Raw genomic sequence first — 14,492 nt, 5'->3', positions numbered from 1 at the left:
AGCCAATTTCATTTCTGGAACTTAGGAGCTATGAAAAGTCAAACCCCCATCACTTTGTGAGGTGTCTAACAAAATTTCCTTGCAGAAGTGCTTACACTTAAAAAGAAAACAATCCTTTTCAGTCTTTATGGGACCCCCCATTTGCCTTGGGAAATTGTCAATGTGGAGTTAGATTTTCAGTTGCTTAGTCTGAAAAAGAGTGATTTGTTTGAGTGTCTGAGGGAAAAAGATATATTTATTCAGACCTCTGAAACTGGAATCGGAGAGAATCATTGTAATGAACAGGAAACATGTTCTTGAAATGAATTGAGAAATAACTCTCCGGGCGAAATGCTCTAATATTCCTGAGCGTGTTCAGTTTCAGTGGATCAAATCTTTCCCATCTCTGCATCCAAGCTATTTGGCGGTGATCAGATGATCAGAGCTCAAGGAAGTGATTGGAGAGTGAGCTGGCTGCAGCTGCAATGTAGGCTGTTTTCAGGCACAAGGAGCCACTGTTTCTCAAACATAGCATCAACATAGAAGTTATTTTGTGGCTCCAAGATGCAGCAATGGGCTGCTCTGCCAGCATTGTTCTGCTTCAAGCTTTTCGTTCTGTGGTCCAGAGGAGCTGTCCACACATTTGTAGACGACGCCAAGAGGAACCATCCCACGAAATTTTGCCTCTGGAAAGTGACGATGAAATGAGTAGACCCAGAACCCTCATCATCATGGTATGGTATTTGTGGCGAAGCAGCCTTCGTGGATGGAACTGTTATTATAGAGATGAGGTTGCAATTTAGGGTTTGGGGTGTTCAGCTTGAGATAAAGGAATGTGGGACCTAGAGTTTACTACTGTGCTTTACAATGTGGGGGAAATCTTTAAAACTACTTCCATCACTCAGAGCTGATTAGCCTTCTCTTAGATCTGTCACGAAATGTGCAATTTATTGGTCTGTTAGAAATTCTCTTCTGCCTCACATTCTTTGTGCTGTTATTTGCTTCTGTGCAGAGAAAAAAAGAAAACTTGGGGAGTTTGGTCTCAGTGGATTGTATTTTGTGTCTCTAATTTGAAAGAAGAGCCCCAAGCATAGTTTTCGATTACATGTAACCAATCCAGTTGTATAGGTGTCATGAGCTAAATGGCTTAACTTCCAGGTATTTGGAACTTTCATCTCTGACCCGGCAATGGGAATGCCTTTAAAAATGCTTAAGTTAGGCAAAAATCAGAATAAAGTTTTTTGAGAATTTTGCGGAATGCATGGTGTTTAAATCAGAAGGCTGTCTCTTGTCATTTGTCAAATAACATTAACATTTCTGTCTGTGCTTTGCTTATACAAGACAATATTACTCCCTCTTTGTGCACCTATTTTATCAGCAAGAAAAAAGTAGAGGGTAGCGTCTTTTCTTGAGGTTCAGGGAGAGATCTGCTTAGTCACTGGAATCGCATGTTTGGATGGAGGTGGTGTGCTAATGTTTCAAAAATTGGGGAGATGTTGCATGGTTTCAGCACAATCGACTTTTTCCTCTTAGATTTCAGCATTTAGCTATCCAGGATGTAGTAAATAATGAATGGAAAGTACCTGTTACACTAAAAGTTTTTAAATGAAAGTCATTTGATTTGGGCTGTGCCTCTCTGAGTGACAGAATACTAAAAAAATAAATACAAATAACAATGCCTTATTTTTTCAAAGATCTCTTTAATTTATATAATAAGTTTATGGACATTAAATAGAATGAGGATCAATTTACTGGTGAAGGAAACGGCTTCAGAAAGATTGAATATCTTATTCACATCACACAGCTACTAAATGCTACACCCTCAAGTCACACTTAGATCAAGGATTACAAAAGGCAGTATAATTTCCACTCTGTTCATATCTCTAAGGAAATAAGGACATAACTGAATTTTTATGAGAAGTCTGATGGAAATCTCCGACTGCTCATACGGAATCATTGTGCATCCTAAGAGTTTCCTCTGGGCCTCTCTAAATTCATGCATTCAACAGCTATTAATTGATGACCCACTATGTGCCAGCCACGGTTCTAGGCATTTGGAATCCACCCATGAACAAACCCACCAAAGATCCCTGTCCTGAGTTGCAAAATTTTACCTTGACAGTACATTTCCCAAATGTTGTTGTTATGGAAATGCCGTATTAGCATTGTCATGTTTAGTATACAAATTTGAATCAATGAAATTATTCCTTATATTCCAAGATAGCAGTTCAAAAACTTTAATGTGCTTTAAAATCACCTAGGAATTCTTATGTGTGAACAAATACTTGGGCTTCTGGACCCAGAGACTCTATATACGAAGGTGTGGAATTCAGCCTGGACATCTGCATTCTTAGCAAACACCTCCAAGCACTCCTTTTTTTTTTTTTTTTTTAAGATTTTATTTATTTTATTTGACAGAGAGAGGAGGAAGCAGGCTTTCCACCAAACAGAGAGCCCTATGCAGGACTTTATTCCAGAACCCTGAGATCATGACCGGGGCCAAAGGCAGAGGCTTAACCCACTGAGCCACCCAGGTGCCCCCTCCAAGCACTTCTGATGGAGGAGCCCCATGGATGACATCCAGAGAACCACGGCTCTGGAAACTGATAATCTGCACTCTTGACCTCTTGTCCTTCTTTATACGGATAAGCTAATAATCTTCTTACTCTGGCTCTAAGCTTCTGAACAAACTCATTTTTTTTTCTCTTTCATTTTTGTGTCACCCGTTAGACACCGTTGCATGTGTGTTTGCATGTGACGTGTGTGAGAGGTGGGTGGGGAGAGGGAGGGACGATGAGAGAGAGAGAGAGAGAGTATAGACTTGGGAGCCAGAGCCTCTAGGTTGGAATCTTGGCTTCATCACTTAGCAGCTATGTGAGCTTCCCCACATTATTTAACACTTCTCTTTTTCTCATCTGTAAGATGGAGGTAACATTCCCATCAACCCAGAGCTGGTTTGAGGGTTTAATGAAGTAAAATATATGTTAAGTGTTTAGGATCACGTCTAGATATATTGGTTAAGATGTTCGTTAAGGGAGATATTCAATAAGTAAAAAAGTGACATTTGGGGAAAGACCCAAAGTAGGTAAGGAAGTGAATCATGCCACTGTCTGCGGGAAAATGTCTAAAGCAGAGGATGAGCCAGGATGGAAGTTGCTAATCTGGGAAGACACTAAGGGTGTCTGGGGCACAGTGAAGAGGCCAGTGGGGCCAAGCAAGCCAAAGAGAAGTAGTAGAAGGTGAGCCGTTGAGGTAATGGGGGACAGATCATGAAGCCCATCATGAAGACTTGGAGGGAGCTTTCCCAAGAGTGAGAAGGGAAGCCAATGGAGGGAGGTAGCCCAGAAACCAAGAACCTGGGCCAGAATGTCAGGACTTGAGCCCTGTCTTTCCGACGTGCCAGCTATGTGATCTTGACAAATGACTTGCCCTCCCTGTGACTTTGTTTCTCCACTGATAAAACACAGAGAGTAATAGTCTGTACAGTGTAAAGTTCTTGTGAGAATTCAGTAATACTTACAAAGAGCTTATATCCATGTCTGGTAGATTGTAAGTGCTCTCTGATCTGCAAGCCTGTTCATCTAGATGGCCTTGATTGGGAGGGGGACAGGATCTATGGTTGCAGAGGGTCCAGGGTTGAACCAGGGTCACCATTAATCCTGAAGCTATCACGTGATCCCAGCAGAGGCCTGAATGGTAGTCGTTGAGGTTGTGAGATGTGGTTGGAGTCAAATACATTTCAAAAGTAGGGCCAATAGGGTTTGTTTACCAATTCAACAGAAAGAGTGAGGACTCAGGGATGAATGTGGTATTTTGGTTTGGGTTTAGATTTGTTTGTTTTTTGGCCTTAACCACCAGAGGACTGAGTTGCCTTTCAGATGGGGAAGACTGCAGGAGAAGATTTGGCGAGAGAATTTAAATTCACTGTAAGACATGTTAAGTTTGAAATGTGTCCATATAATGTCCTTATATGGAGATTTCAGATAAAAAATTGGGTATACAAGTCTGAGTTCCGAGGCACAGTCTACAGAGGAGATATAATGTCTGACACAACATAAATACCAATTAAATGATTGATGAATCAATAAATGATCTCTTTTCTAGTTTTCTGTAGTACTTACAGTGTGTATTTGCAGTTAATCGCATCTTGAACTATTCATTGAACTCTTAATTATTCATTTTTATATAGTATTCATGTATTTTTCTTATTTTACTGGTAGACAGCAAACCTCATATAGGTAGGAGCCAGGTCTGCTTTATGCCTGCCCAGTTCAATTCATTTTATAGACTAAAAACTGAATATAAGGATTGTTGATTCTTTGAAATTTTAAGTAATTGATATCAAAAGCTCCATTGATAAGGCTGTCTACTTAACTCTTCATTGAAATATCCAGAAGTAAGTTAAGGATGGAGAAAGCTACTACAATAAATAAATAAATACAAAGTTGTGAGTGTGGATACTCTTGGGAAGGCTTTGGCACTCGAGATGTTCATTTTACAAAAGAATCTCACTCCTTTAGTCCAGGTTCTGAATTCATACAGAGATAAGTTTTGGGCTGTCTTTGACTGTAGTTTGGCTGTGTGCTCCAAAGTGGAAAGGGAATGCCTTGGGAGACATCAAAATAAACTATTGTAGGTCTTTCGCATTTACAAGGAATGCATGAATCCTAACCTCTGAGAGTATTAAAATGGCCTATTAACACGCAATCAAGTTTAACTGGGGAAAAAAATAAGAAATTCTTTCAAAGCTGATGTATCTCTCACTCAAAATTTTTTGCTCTGATGGGAAAAGTAACAAATCTTTTTGTCAATTATTTTTAAATTTACTCTATATTTCATTTCATTAAAGGTCTCAGACACTAATGAAGTTGATGAAGATCTGCTGTTTCTTAGGCAGTTGGCCTCCATTTTAAGTCCTGTTCCCCCTATTCCCCACTCTGCCCCCGTCTCTTGCAAAAGAGTAACTCTCTGTTCACATACTGGAGGGTAGGCTTGACACCAGAGGAGGAGGGCAGGAAGCTAGTGCCAGGCAGGCCTCTCTCTCTCTCTTTCTCTCTCTCTCCCTGTATAACCAGCTCCTACACACAAGATTCAAGGTCTCAACTTAAAAGTCAAAGACTTAAAATCCATGAGAATTTTAAGTAGTAGAAACCATTACACATAAATTTGGGAACACCAAAGATCTAGTGTATAGAGCAAGTCAGACATGGCTTTGTTTTTCATGTTAGTTAAAGACAGGGGGAATCACTTAGCCTAAACTTGTGGTGAGTCAAAGAGGCAAAGAGGTGAAATCTCTTCTGTGAGCCAAGGATGTTCACTTATGTGATAAACATTTCAGAGCCAGGGAATTTCAGTTACTGCCCAGAGATCTGCATTCCCAGTCATTGGTTGGTGCCCTGGAATGCCAGCTACGGTGCCTGGGTCAGATCCTGCCCTCAGTTTGTTTTTGTAGGGCTTGTGAACTCAGAATGCTTTTCACAGTTGTAAAATTTTATAAAACAGAAAATAAAGAAGACTATGCAAGAGAGACCATAAAGGGCTCCGAAAGGTTGAAGTAGTTACCCTCTACAGGAAAAGTTTTCCCTGGTGGATGATGTGGGTTCAACCAGAAAGGAAACTCACTGGTTTGTACCTTTGATTTGCAGTGTATTTGCTCTTCTGCCTAACTACATACAAAGGAACTCAGGTTTTTCCTGGGCACTTTCCATTCCTCCGAATACCTGAAAATTGCTATGATTCAATGATGAATTCGAGGTTTAGACTCAGAAGGCCAGTATCAGTCTTAAGTCTCTCTGGATGTGTTGATTCATTGAGCTAGATTTGTTAAATGGGGGATACTATTTATCCTATCTGTTGGAAGAACTGGAATGTTTATTTTTATGAAATCATTTTGTAAGCTAGTGAGTGTTATGTCAAAGCCAGAGGCTTATAGGTAGACTGACTAACTTAGAGCACTAGAGATCCACTCTAGTTCGGTGTGTTGATGAGAGATCTTTATCTTCTGGTTGACCATTTTAAATCAGGGTTTTACTGGGGAGCCTGGATGGCTCAGTTGGTTAAGTCTCCCATTCTTGCTTTTGTCTCAAAAGTCATGAGATGGAACCCCGCATCAGGTTCCATGCTCAGTTTGAAGTCTGCTTAAGATTCTCTCTCTCCCTCTACCTCTGACCTCCCACTCATGTGTGCTCTCTCTCTCTCTCAAATCAGTCAATCAGCATTTTACCTTATTTGTTCCACACCTATCCCAAAATGGTGGTGCATTGCTCAGAAGAGCGTGGTGGGGGGGGGGGGTATGGCCGAAAGAGAGACATCAATGAGGGTCCTATGAATAAAGGACCAGAGAGAAATATACTCTGGGAATTATTTCCAAGGAAATAAAATGATCTCTCTTCTTATTCTCTAATAAATATACTAGTTTAATAAAACTTGATTACTGAAGGGATTTTAACATTTGCCCAGTGTCATCTTTTTGAAAAAATATGTGAAGAAGAAACAGCTTCCAAACACTTTTTAAATCTTGAATTAATGTTCTGATTTCATTTCAGTGGGGTTGAATCTTGAGTCTACTAATATAAGATTCCCCAGGGAAAGGAAGCTTGTGAGAGGAGTGTGATTTTAAAAGGTCTGCATAGATGGTGTAATGTGGATCTTAAAAGCACAGAGAATCTTTAGCAGTTATTTTTCTTCGTGACCTAGTTTTGAGTTGAATTTCAAAGGCGCAGAAGATGGACAAATGAATTGAATGGCTTCTCCATGGGTATAAGAATTAATTGAATGTGATCAGTCTTACCAATTAGCAACACGAATCTTTGAGGCCAAGGCTTACTAAATTCAGATTACATCTGGTATCAGCTCATCCAAAGGATCTTGCATCTTTCCAGTTCCCTGAATGTGATGCAAATTTAGAAATAATAAGGAACAAAGAAAAAATGTATGACATCTAAAAAAGTAATGTTTAAAATTTAAAGGCACCACAATGGCAAAGAAAAGCAGGAAAGCAGGTGTGGTGGGGTATGCAAAAACTTTCACCAAAACACAATTAGCGAATTTGACCATAAAGAGATAGGTATAAATATATATTAAAAATATAGAGAACATTATACTCTTAGTGGCTCTGAGTGCTTTCGGAGAGGCCATACCTTGAAGATTAAAAAAAGTATATTACCAAGGAGGAATATACAGGCATATGACTAGAAAAAGCATAGACTCAACAAATCAACAGTCATAAAAAGTCCCTTAGCTTTTAAAAGTAATCAAATATACAAAAGCCTGGTTATATTTGTTTTTGTTTGTTTCTTTGCTTTCCAGAAGAGTGCATTTAAAGCTTATCCCCAAGTACCAGGCTTTGATATAATGAAATCTTGTGAACACTGAATACTACAGTTAAGGACAAAATGCATCTTTTGGCAAACTGATGATGAATACAGCATTTTCCCATGCTTCAACAAGTTTCTTCTGGATCATTGTTGTAGTCTCTCAAGTTTTATTTCCACGGAGCTGATTTTTTTACTTAAATAGGGGCAAAAGTTGAGGATTTTGAAGTTCATTTCCAATAATCTACTTTATCCTGCTGAAATGTATTTCATTCTTTAATACCATGTTCAACACATTCAATACGCTCCAGTGAATTCATCACGGTTACATGGCCTAAACATCAAAAATTCAGTAGACAACTGAGCGACCGCTGGCCCTTATGTCTGACAGGAGTGAATCTCAGCAGACAGCCGCTGCTGTGCTCTCATGGAGCTTACAGTTTGCCGGCAGACAGAAAGAACTGGAACAAATGTTCAACTGTAACCATAAGTGTTTCACATGAAAGTTGGGTTCTACCTTACCACTTTTATCTTTTGAGCATCCGACCTCATCAACACAGTCAAGGAAGGTTTCCCATAGGAAGTGGCAATGGAGCTGGAACTTGAGGAGTAAATAGATGCTAAGAAGAGAGAGAGAGGATCCCATGTGTAACCTTGACTTTATTTACTTGTCAAGGGATAAAAACCAAACAACATTTGCTTTCTGTGTGATCTCTGGATTAATTATTTAAATTCTCTATGCCTGGGATACCTGGGTGGTTCAGTTGGTTAAGTGTCTGCCTTCAGCTCAGGTCATGATCCCAGGGTCATGGGATCAAATCCTGCCCCAGGATCCTTGCTCAGTGAGGAGCCTGCTTCTCCCTCTCCCTCTGCCTTCCAGTCTCCCTGCTTGTGCTCTCTCTCTTTAACAAATAAATAAAATCTTTTGAAAAAATAAATTCTCTATGTCTTGGCTTTCCATAAAATGGGAACAAAGAGGGTACCTATCTCTGTCTGTTTCCTATTCCTGCTGTAACAAATTACCACAAACTTAGTAGCTCAAAGCAACACGCATTCATATCTTACTGTGCTGGAAGTCAGAAATCCAAAATGGGTCTCAGAGGGCTGAAATTGGCAGGGTTGCATGCCTTTCTGGAGACTCTAGGGGAGAATCTGTTTGGGGTTTTATTGTTTATGGTTTTTTGCCTTTTGTTTTTTGGCCCTATCCCATCTTCAAAGCTAGCAACAGCATGGTATCTTCAGACCTCTCTCTCACTCTGAGCCGGACTCTCCTATCTCCCTCTTCCACTTCCAAAGGATCCCAGGATTACACTGGACCCACCTGGACAATCCAGTATATTTTGTCCATCTCAAAGCCAGCTGATCAGCACCCTTAATTCCATCTGCAGCCTTACTTCCCTCCTTGCCATGTAAATAACAAATTCCTAGATTCTGGGCCTTTGGACATGGACACCCTTGGTGGTTGGGGAAGGGGTGTTGTTATTCTGCCTATCATAGTATTTCATAGGATTATTTTAAGAATCCCATGAATTAATATAAGTAAAAGACCTGTAGTAGCTCCTGGAACCTTGTAAGAAGTCCCTTTTTTAGCTGTTATGATTTCCTTTATTGTCTTGTCGAAACAAAGAAAAGTTCACAAATGTAATATACTCCATGGAGTTATTTTAGGAAAAAGAATTAAACTGCTTGAAGGAAACCTAATTTGTGCTTCATGGAATGTAGGGAAATAGAAATTTAAAGTTCGTTTATTTCCTGGAGCAATGTGATGTTTACTGAATAGACTATTCACACAAATAGATGGTTGAAGAATGTTTGTGTGTATTTGAGATTTTCTTCTGTGTTATCCACCAACTGCGACTCTTCTGACACTTAACTTTGAGTTTTTTCTTGTTTCCCCTTTCATCATTTATAAAGGAATATTGCATCTTTCCCATTCTCCAAATCGTACCACATTTAAAAATGATAAGGAACAAAAAATATACACATGATCTTAAAAGAAATTACTAGAATTTAAAACTGCTACAATAATAAATAAAAGGAGAACATGAGGTGTTACTGAAAGAGTAAGAAACTGATTTTAAGTTCAGTAGGGAGATTTGACATTATTAACTTAAAGATGCAGAAACCTGTATCCTCTGTCAATTTTTTTCTTTCAAGATTTTATTTATTTATTTATTTATTTATTTATTTTTAAAGATTTTATTTATTTATTCGACAGAGAGAGACCACAAGTAGGCAGAGAGGCAGGCAGAGAGAGAGAGAGGAGGAAGCAGGCTCCCTGCTGAGCAGAGAGCCCGATGCGGGACTTGATCCCAGGACCCTGAGATCATGACCCGAGCCGAAGGCAGCGGCTTAACCCACTGAGCCACCCAGGCGCCCCAAGATTTTATTTAAATTCGTTAGTTCACGTCTAGTGTAGTATTAGTTTTCTTATTTGTCATTTTAAAGTTATTTCAACATTTTTAGATGTCAGTAGATTTTCTGTTACAGATTTATAACAGGTAAAAAACTTAATAATTCCAAATTATGGAAGTTCAATTCTTCTAGAAATAGATGCTCAGGGAAAGGTTTGATGAATAAATGAATGAATGCATGTATACCATATCTTATGGGTCATAAAGCTGACAAAATAGAAATCTAGCAAGTGAAAACAAAATATGAATTTATTTGGTAAGTTATCAGCAACCCTATCAAACCCTGCCTTTATCAGTGTATGCTCTATTGCCTCTGCATGGGTGTTTGTCTCTTTGATTAAAACAAAACTAAACTACTCAAAATAAATCATTTAATTTCTTTAAAGCATGTAGGGAGAGGCAGTGGAAACAAAAATATCCACTAATAAGGAGATTTGAAGTGAATTAAAAATGTATGTGCATTGATACCTCTGTGTTATCAGTGTTATCAGTGGCCTTCTTTGTTTTCATACACTTGAGGGGAACAGATTGACTATCCCACAGAATATCATCAAATTCTCCTTTTTATGTCAGAGAAAGTAGGAATGGAAATAGTGCTCACAAAATAATAGCTCTTTAGTGAGTACTTCCAGCTCTTTGTCAGACAATTCACTAAGAACTTCACACAGTTATCTTTTCTTGTTGCCACAACAACCAATGGAGGAAATTGTTTTTATTCTTGTATCATTGAGGAAGATATTAAAGTGTGGCTTTGTACAACTGAAATATAATGCAAGCCACATAATATAAAAATTCCTATGAGCTGTATTTTTTAAAAATTTTAATGAAATTAATAATATATTTTATTTAACTATGTCCAAACTATTATTATTTTAACATATAGTCCATTTAAAATTATCAATGAGATATTTTACATGTTTTTATAGTAAGTCTTCAAAATTCAATATGTATTATTGATTATAACACATTTCGATTTGGAGACCAAATATTTATCCCAAGTACTTGTTCAGTATTTAGATTTCATAAAGTTTACTAGTTGAAAGAGTAAATTCACATATCTCAGTTATTTCAAAGCTATGGACATTTTCAAATGACTAGAGAGCAGCAGTTCTTAGAGTTAAATCAAAATTAATTAAAATTAACTATCATGAAAAATTCACTTCCTCAATCACACTAACCACAATTCAAGCACCCAGCAGCCACCTATGGCTAGTGGCTGCTGCCTTGTACAGTGCATGTAGAGCAATTGCTGACCTTGCCCAAGGTCACCCATTCAGTAAGGACTTTAACTGGGATTTGAACCAGAGTCATTGCCTGTACCCATTACACCACCTGCCTCTCTGAAAACACCAGAGTGATGAGTGGTGCATGATTTTGCCTGCCTTTATCAGTGTATGCTCTATTGCCTCTGCATGGGTGTTTGTCTCTTTGATTAAAACAAAACTACACAAAATAAATCATTTAATTTCTTTTTTTTTAAGATTTTATTCATTCATTTGACAGAGAGAAATCACAAGTACACTGAGAGGCAGGCAGAGAGAGAGAGAGAGAGAAGGAAGCAGGCTCCCTGCTGAGCAGAGAGCCCGATGCGGGACTCGATCCCAGGACCCTGAGATCATGACCCGAGCCGAAGGCAGCGGCTTAACCCACTGAGCCACCCAGGCACCCCAATCATTTAATTTCTTTAAAGCATGTAGGGAGGGGCAGTGGAAACAAAAATATCCACTAATAAGGAGATTTGAAGTGAATTAAAAATGTATGTGCATAAATGTCATCCCTATTAAATTGGCAAATGAGTCAAACAGACAAAAGCACAAAAAATAAAAGTGAAAAACCACCCAGGCTAGAGATGAAGTCAGGGACCAGCCCAGTGTGGCTCTCGTCAACCCTCTAACTTCCCTGCGGCCCAGGCATGCCCACCTCTCCATGCCCACCCTCCTCTCCCCTCCAGCAGCCTAGGCTTGCTCCCCTTTCCCACTGGACCTGCCTGCCCTCCTGTCTCTGTTGACTCAGGTCTGAGATCATGTGCCTGGACATCCTTCTGCTCAGTGTCCAATATTGCAAACTGTTTGGGTCTTTTCTTAAAAATCCAGGGTTTTCCATATAGATTATACAGAGAAATGAAATATTAGGAATTGGCAATCATAGAATTTTCACCTCACTTGAAAGCTGGAAGTCAGGGCCAAAGAGACAAGTTGACATCTGTGATTTGTATAAGAGATGGTGGTAGAACAAGGACATTGCCTGGGTCTCAAAAGGAGAGACACACACTCTTTTTAACTACATACTATTCCATCCTCATAATCCAAAGATGATGTAGTTCCAGAGTATATGCACAATTTCAGCTAAAACCACATATATGCTGACTGCAAAATACTAACATCAGTAAGAGAGTCAATCTTATCCAGTTTCTGCTTTTTTTCTGATTGTTTTAGGGGAATAAATCTCTGCAGGGATGAAACAATTCTACCATTCTATAAATAAGGGACTCTTGCTCTAAACTAGTCTCTCGATCTTTCTTTAAGAATTAAATACAACAAGAAGGAGTTCCAGTTAATCTGTAGAGTTAAAAATAAAATAGGCAAATCACTTCCTTGTAATCTCTTTAGATTAAAGAGTTTACAGAGTTCTATGTGCGGAACAGAAGTATATTTCTGAGTCCCAAATGCTATGCTATAACAGAAACAGAATTGTAAACCTGGGCTTCGGTGTCAGACTTGTGTCATTTGAAAAACTTGGGACTATATGAGAATTCCTTGGATTCTTTGAAATTCAGTGGCCTGCCCTGTAGCATGGTAATGGATCCTCACAGGGCTGTTCACCTAAACGAATAGTAAGAAAAAGCAGGCAGCGTAACGCCCACTACACTGAGGCACTGTGCCTCTTTCTCATGTGTAAAATGAGCAAAATACCTACTGCCCACCTGCCTTGTAGAAATTAATGACTACTTTACGTGAAAACATGCCCTGTTTATTATTTTGTGTTCATTCTAAGGAGACGTTTTGGTATGCATGACGGTTCTTTACTTCTCCACCCCATAAGGAAGCTAGAATATTAAGAAACTCATCAAGTTAAAAAAAAAAAAAAAAAGTTATTCAGAAAGGGGACTCCGTGAAAAAAGCCTGTGAACCAAGACATTCTGCAAATGAAAGCTCCTGGAGGAAATCAGTGAACCAAAATGCAGAGATGGGGATCAAGGACAAAGAGAGATGTAAGTGAGGAAGGAGCTCACTGAGCAGGGAGAGAAATGAAGTGTGAAATGCGTTTTTTTTCCGCTTTCAAATAGAAGTAGCACTGGGTTGTTAAGAGGTCTTTTTGTAAGGACTGCTTTAAAATGAGTCTGCTTTTGTACTCTAAAACAAGGGGGCATTCCCATCTGTGTCACTTCTGTACTCTAATGTTTATTCCCTTAAATCTGTCTGGTCTTCATAGGCGCCATATTTTGTTCCATTTTGCCCACACTGTTGTGGGCAAAGAATGTTGAAAAAGAATGCTGATGGGTTTTGAGTTAAAGATGGTATATAACCAGGACGTTCTCTGAGCTCTGAGACTATTGAATAGAGAGTGGCAGGTCTCTAACTGAGGGAACTGGGGCGGAATCATCCTCAGGGTCTGACATCCTCAGGCAGGGGAGGCTTTTGTTGGGACAGACAGGCACATGAACCAATGAACATTTCTATAAATGTTGTCTTGACCAACAGCCCTGAAACTCATTTGCAAAGAAGTGGGGAAGAGAGAGTCTGATCCCAAGTATGTCTTTTTGGGCACAGTTAACAAGAAAAGATATTACAAACTGTGCATGGATTCATCACAGAACACTAAACACCTTTGGGATCACCTAAGCTATCTTTCAGGTGCTTTTCCAATCTCTTATTGAGGAAAATATATTTCACTACAGATGTGTTTAAAATCACTGAAAAAATCATCAAGGCTTTAGATGACTTCTTCAAAGATGGAAGGATTGAAAGGGGAAACAGGATTGTGGAGATTTTCACTATGTAAATTAAAAAGTACCAGAACAAGCCTCTGCCTTCAGTGTGGGAAAACTGCTACTTCTTCAGACAACTGCTCATTGAGAAAGCCCTCTGGGGAGAGCAGAGAACACAATCTCAAACTGAGACCAGGAGAACTAAAGAAATGGCAGCGGGAGAGTTTTGTACTGGGGTTCTGCTGAAGACACTGAACCTCCCTGCAGGCTTGACCACCTGCCTTTGGCAAGACCTGCTTTCATTTTACCCTCCCAACCTTCTAGCTCAGTATGATTGAGGTTTGTGTGGGTAGATCTGGACGTACATGTGCGTCTCTGGTTCCCTTTGTTCTGCAATCAAAAAAACTTTGTAACCTTGTGTTGCATTTAAACACAGGGAGCCATTGTAACCATACAAGCATAGTTCATGATTACATGGGTGCGGGCCTTATGGCACGAAGTTGGGTATGGACTCAGCTAGCCTGGAACCGAAGTTTTGAATGGAGCCCTGTGTGTATGGAAGAAGTAATCTATTATCTTAATTAGCCACCCAGCACTGAATCTGTTATTTTACTTAGAACCTTGTGAGGATAAAGCCAATGAGGACAAAATTTTTGTGGTAAAATTCCTAAATCTTGGCAGGCAGATTTTCATTTAATCTCTTATCTTCTAGCAATAAATGTCGATTTATCACCATTTTACAGAAAATACCAAATCCTCAGTACCAAGTGGATTCAGTACCAAGTGTGCTCAAGACCACAGAGGAAGCAAGGAATCAAGACTGAATAAAGCTTCTTGGTTCTTCTTTCTTTGTACTTT

General features: G+C 39.2%; 1 protein-coding gene across 5 annotated transcripts in view; it reads left to right on the top strand.

The window, feature by feature from the left end:
* The window catches only part of DOCK10 (dedicator of cytokinesis 10), a 269,317-nt gene that overhangs the window by 66,865 nt on the left and 187,960 nt on the right, over nt 1-14,492 (top strand). For 2 of the 5 annotated variants that reach the window (XM_059393600.1, XM_059393593.1), the window contains exon 1: nt 516-713. The exons of 2 other annotated variants lie outside the window; for them this stretch is intronic. In XM_059393600.1, the coding sequence (XP_059249583.1) occupies nt 552-713 (162 nt within the window). In that variant the 5' untranslated portion in view covers nt 516-551. Of the gene's footprint in view, nt 1-515; nt 714-14,492 lie in introns of those variants that run through there. One more of the 5 variants, XM_059393594.1, reaches the window with a different exon arrangement.

Source organism: Mustela nigripes, chromosome 3 (genome assembly GCF_022355385.1).
Source record: "Mustela nigripes isolate SB6536 chromosome 3, MUSNIG.SB6536, whole genome shotgun sequence".
NCBI lineage: Eukaryota > Metazoa > Chordata > Mammalia > Carnivora > Mustelidae > Mustela > Mustela nigripes.
Note: the sequence above shows the minus strand (reverse complement) of the source record. Positions and strands in the feature narration are given on the sequence as shown.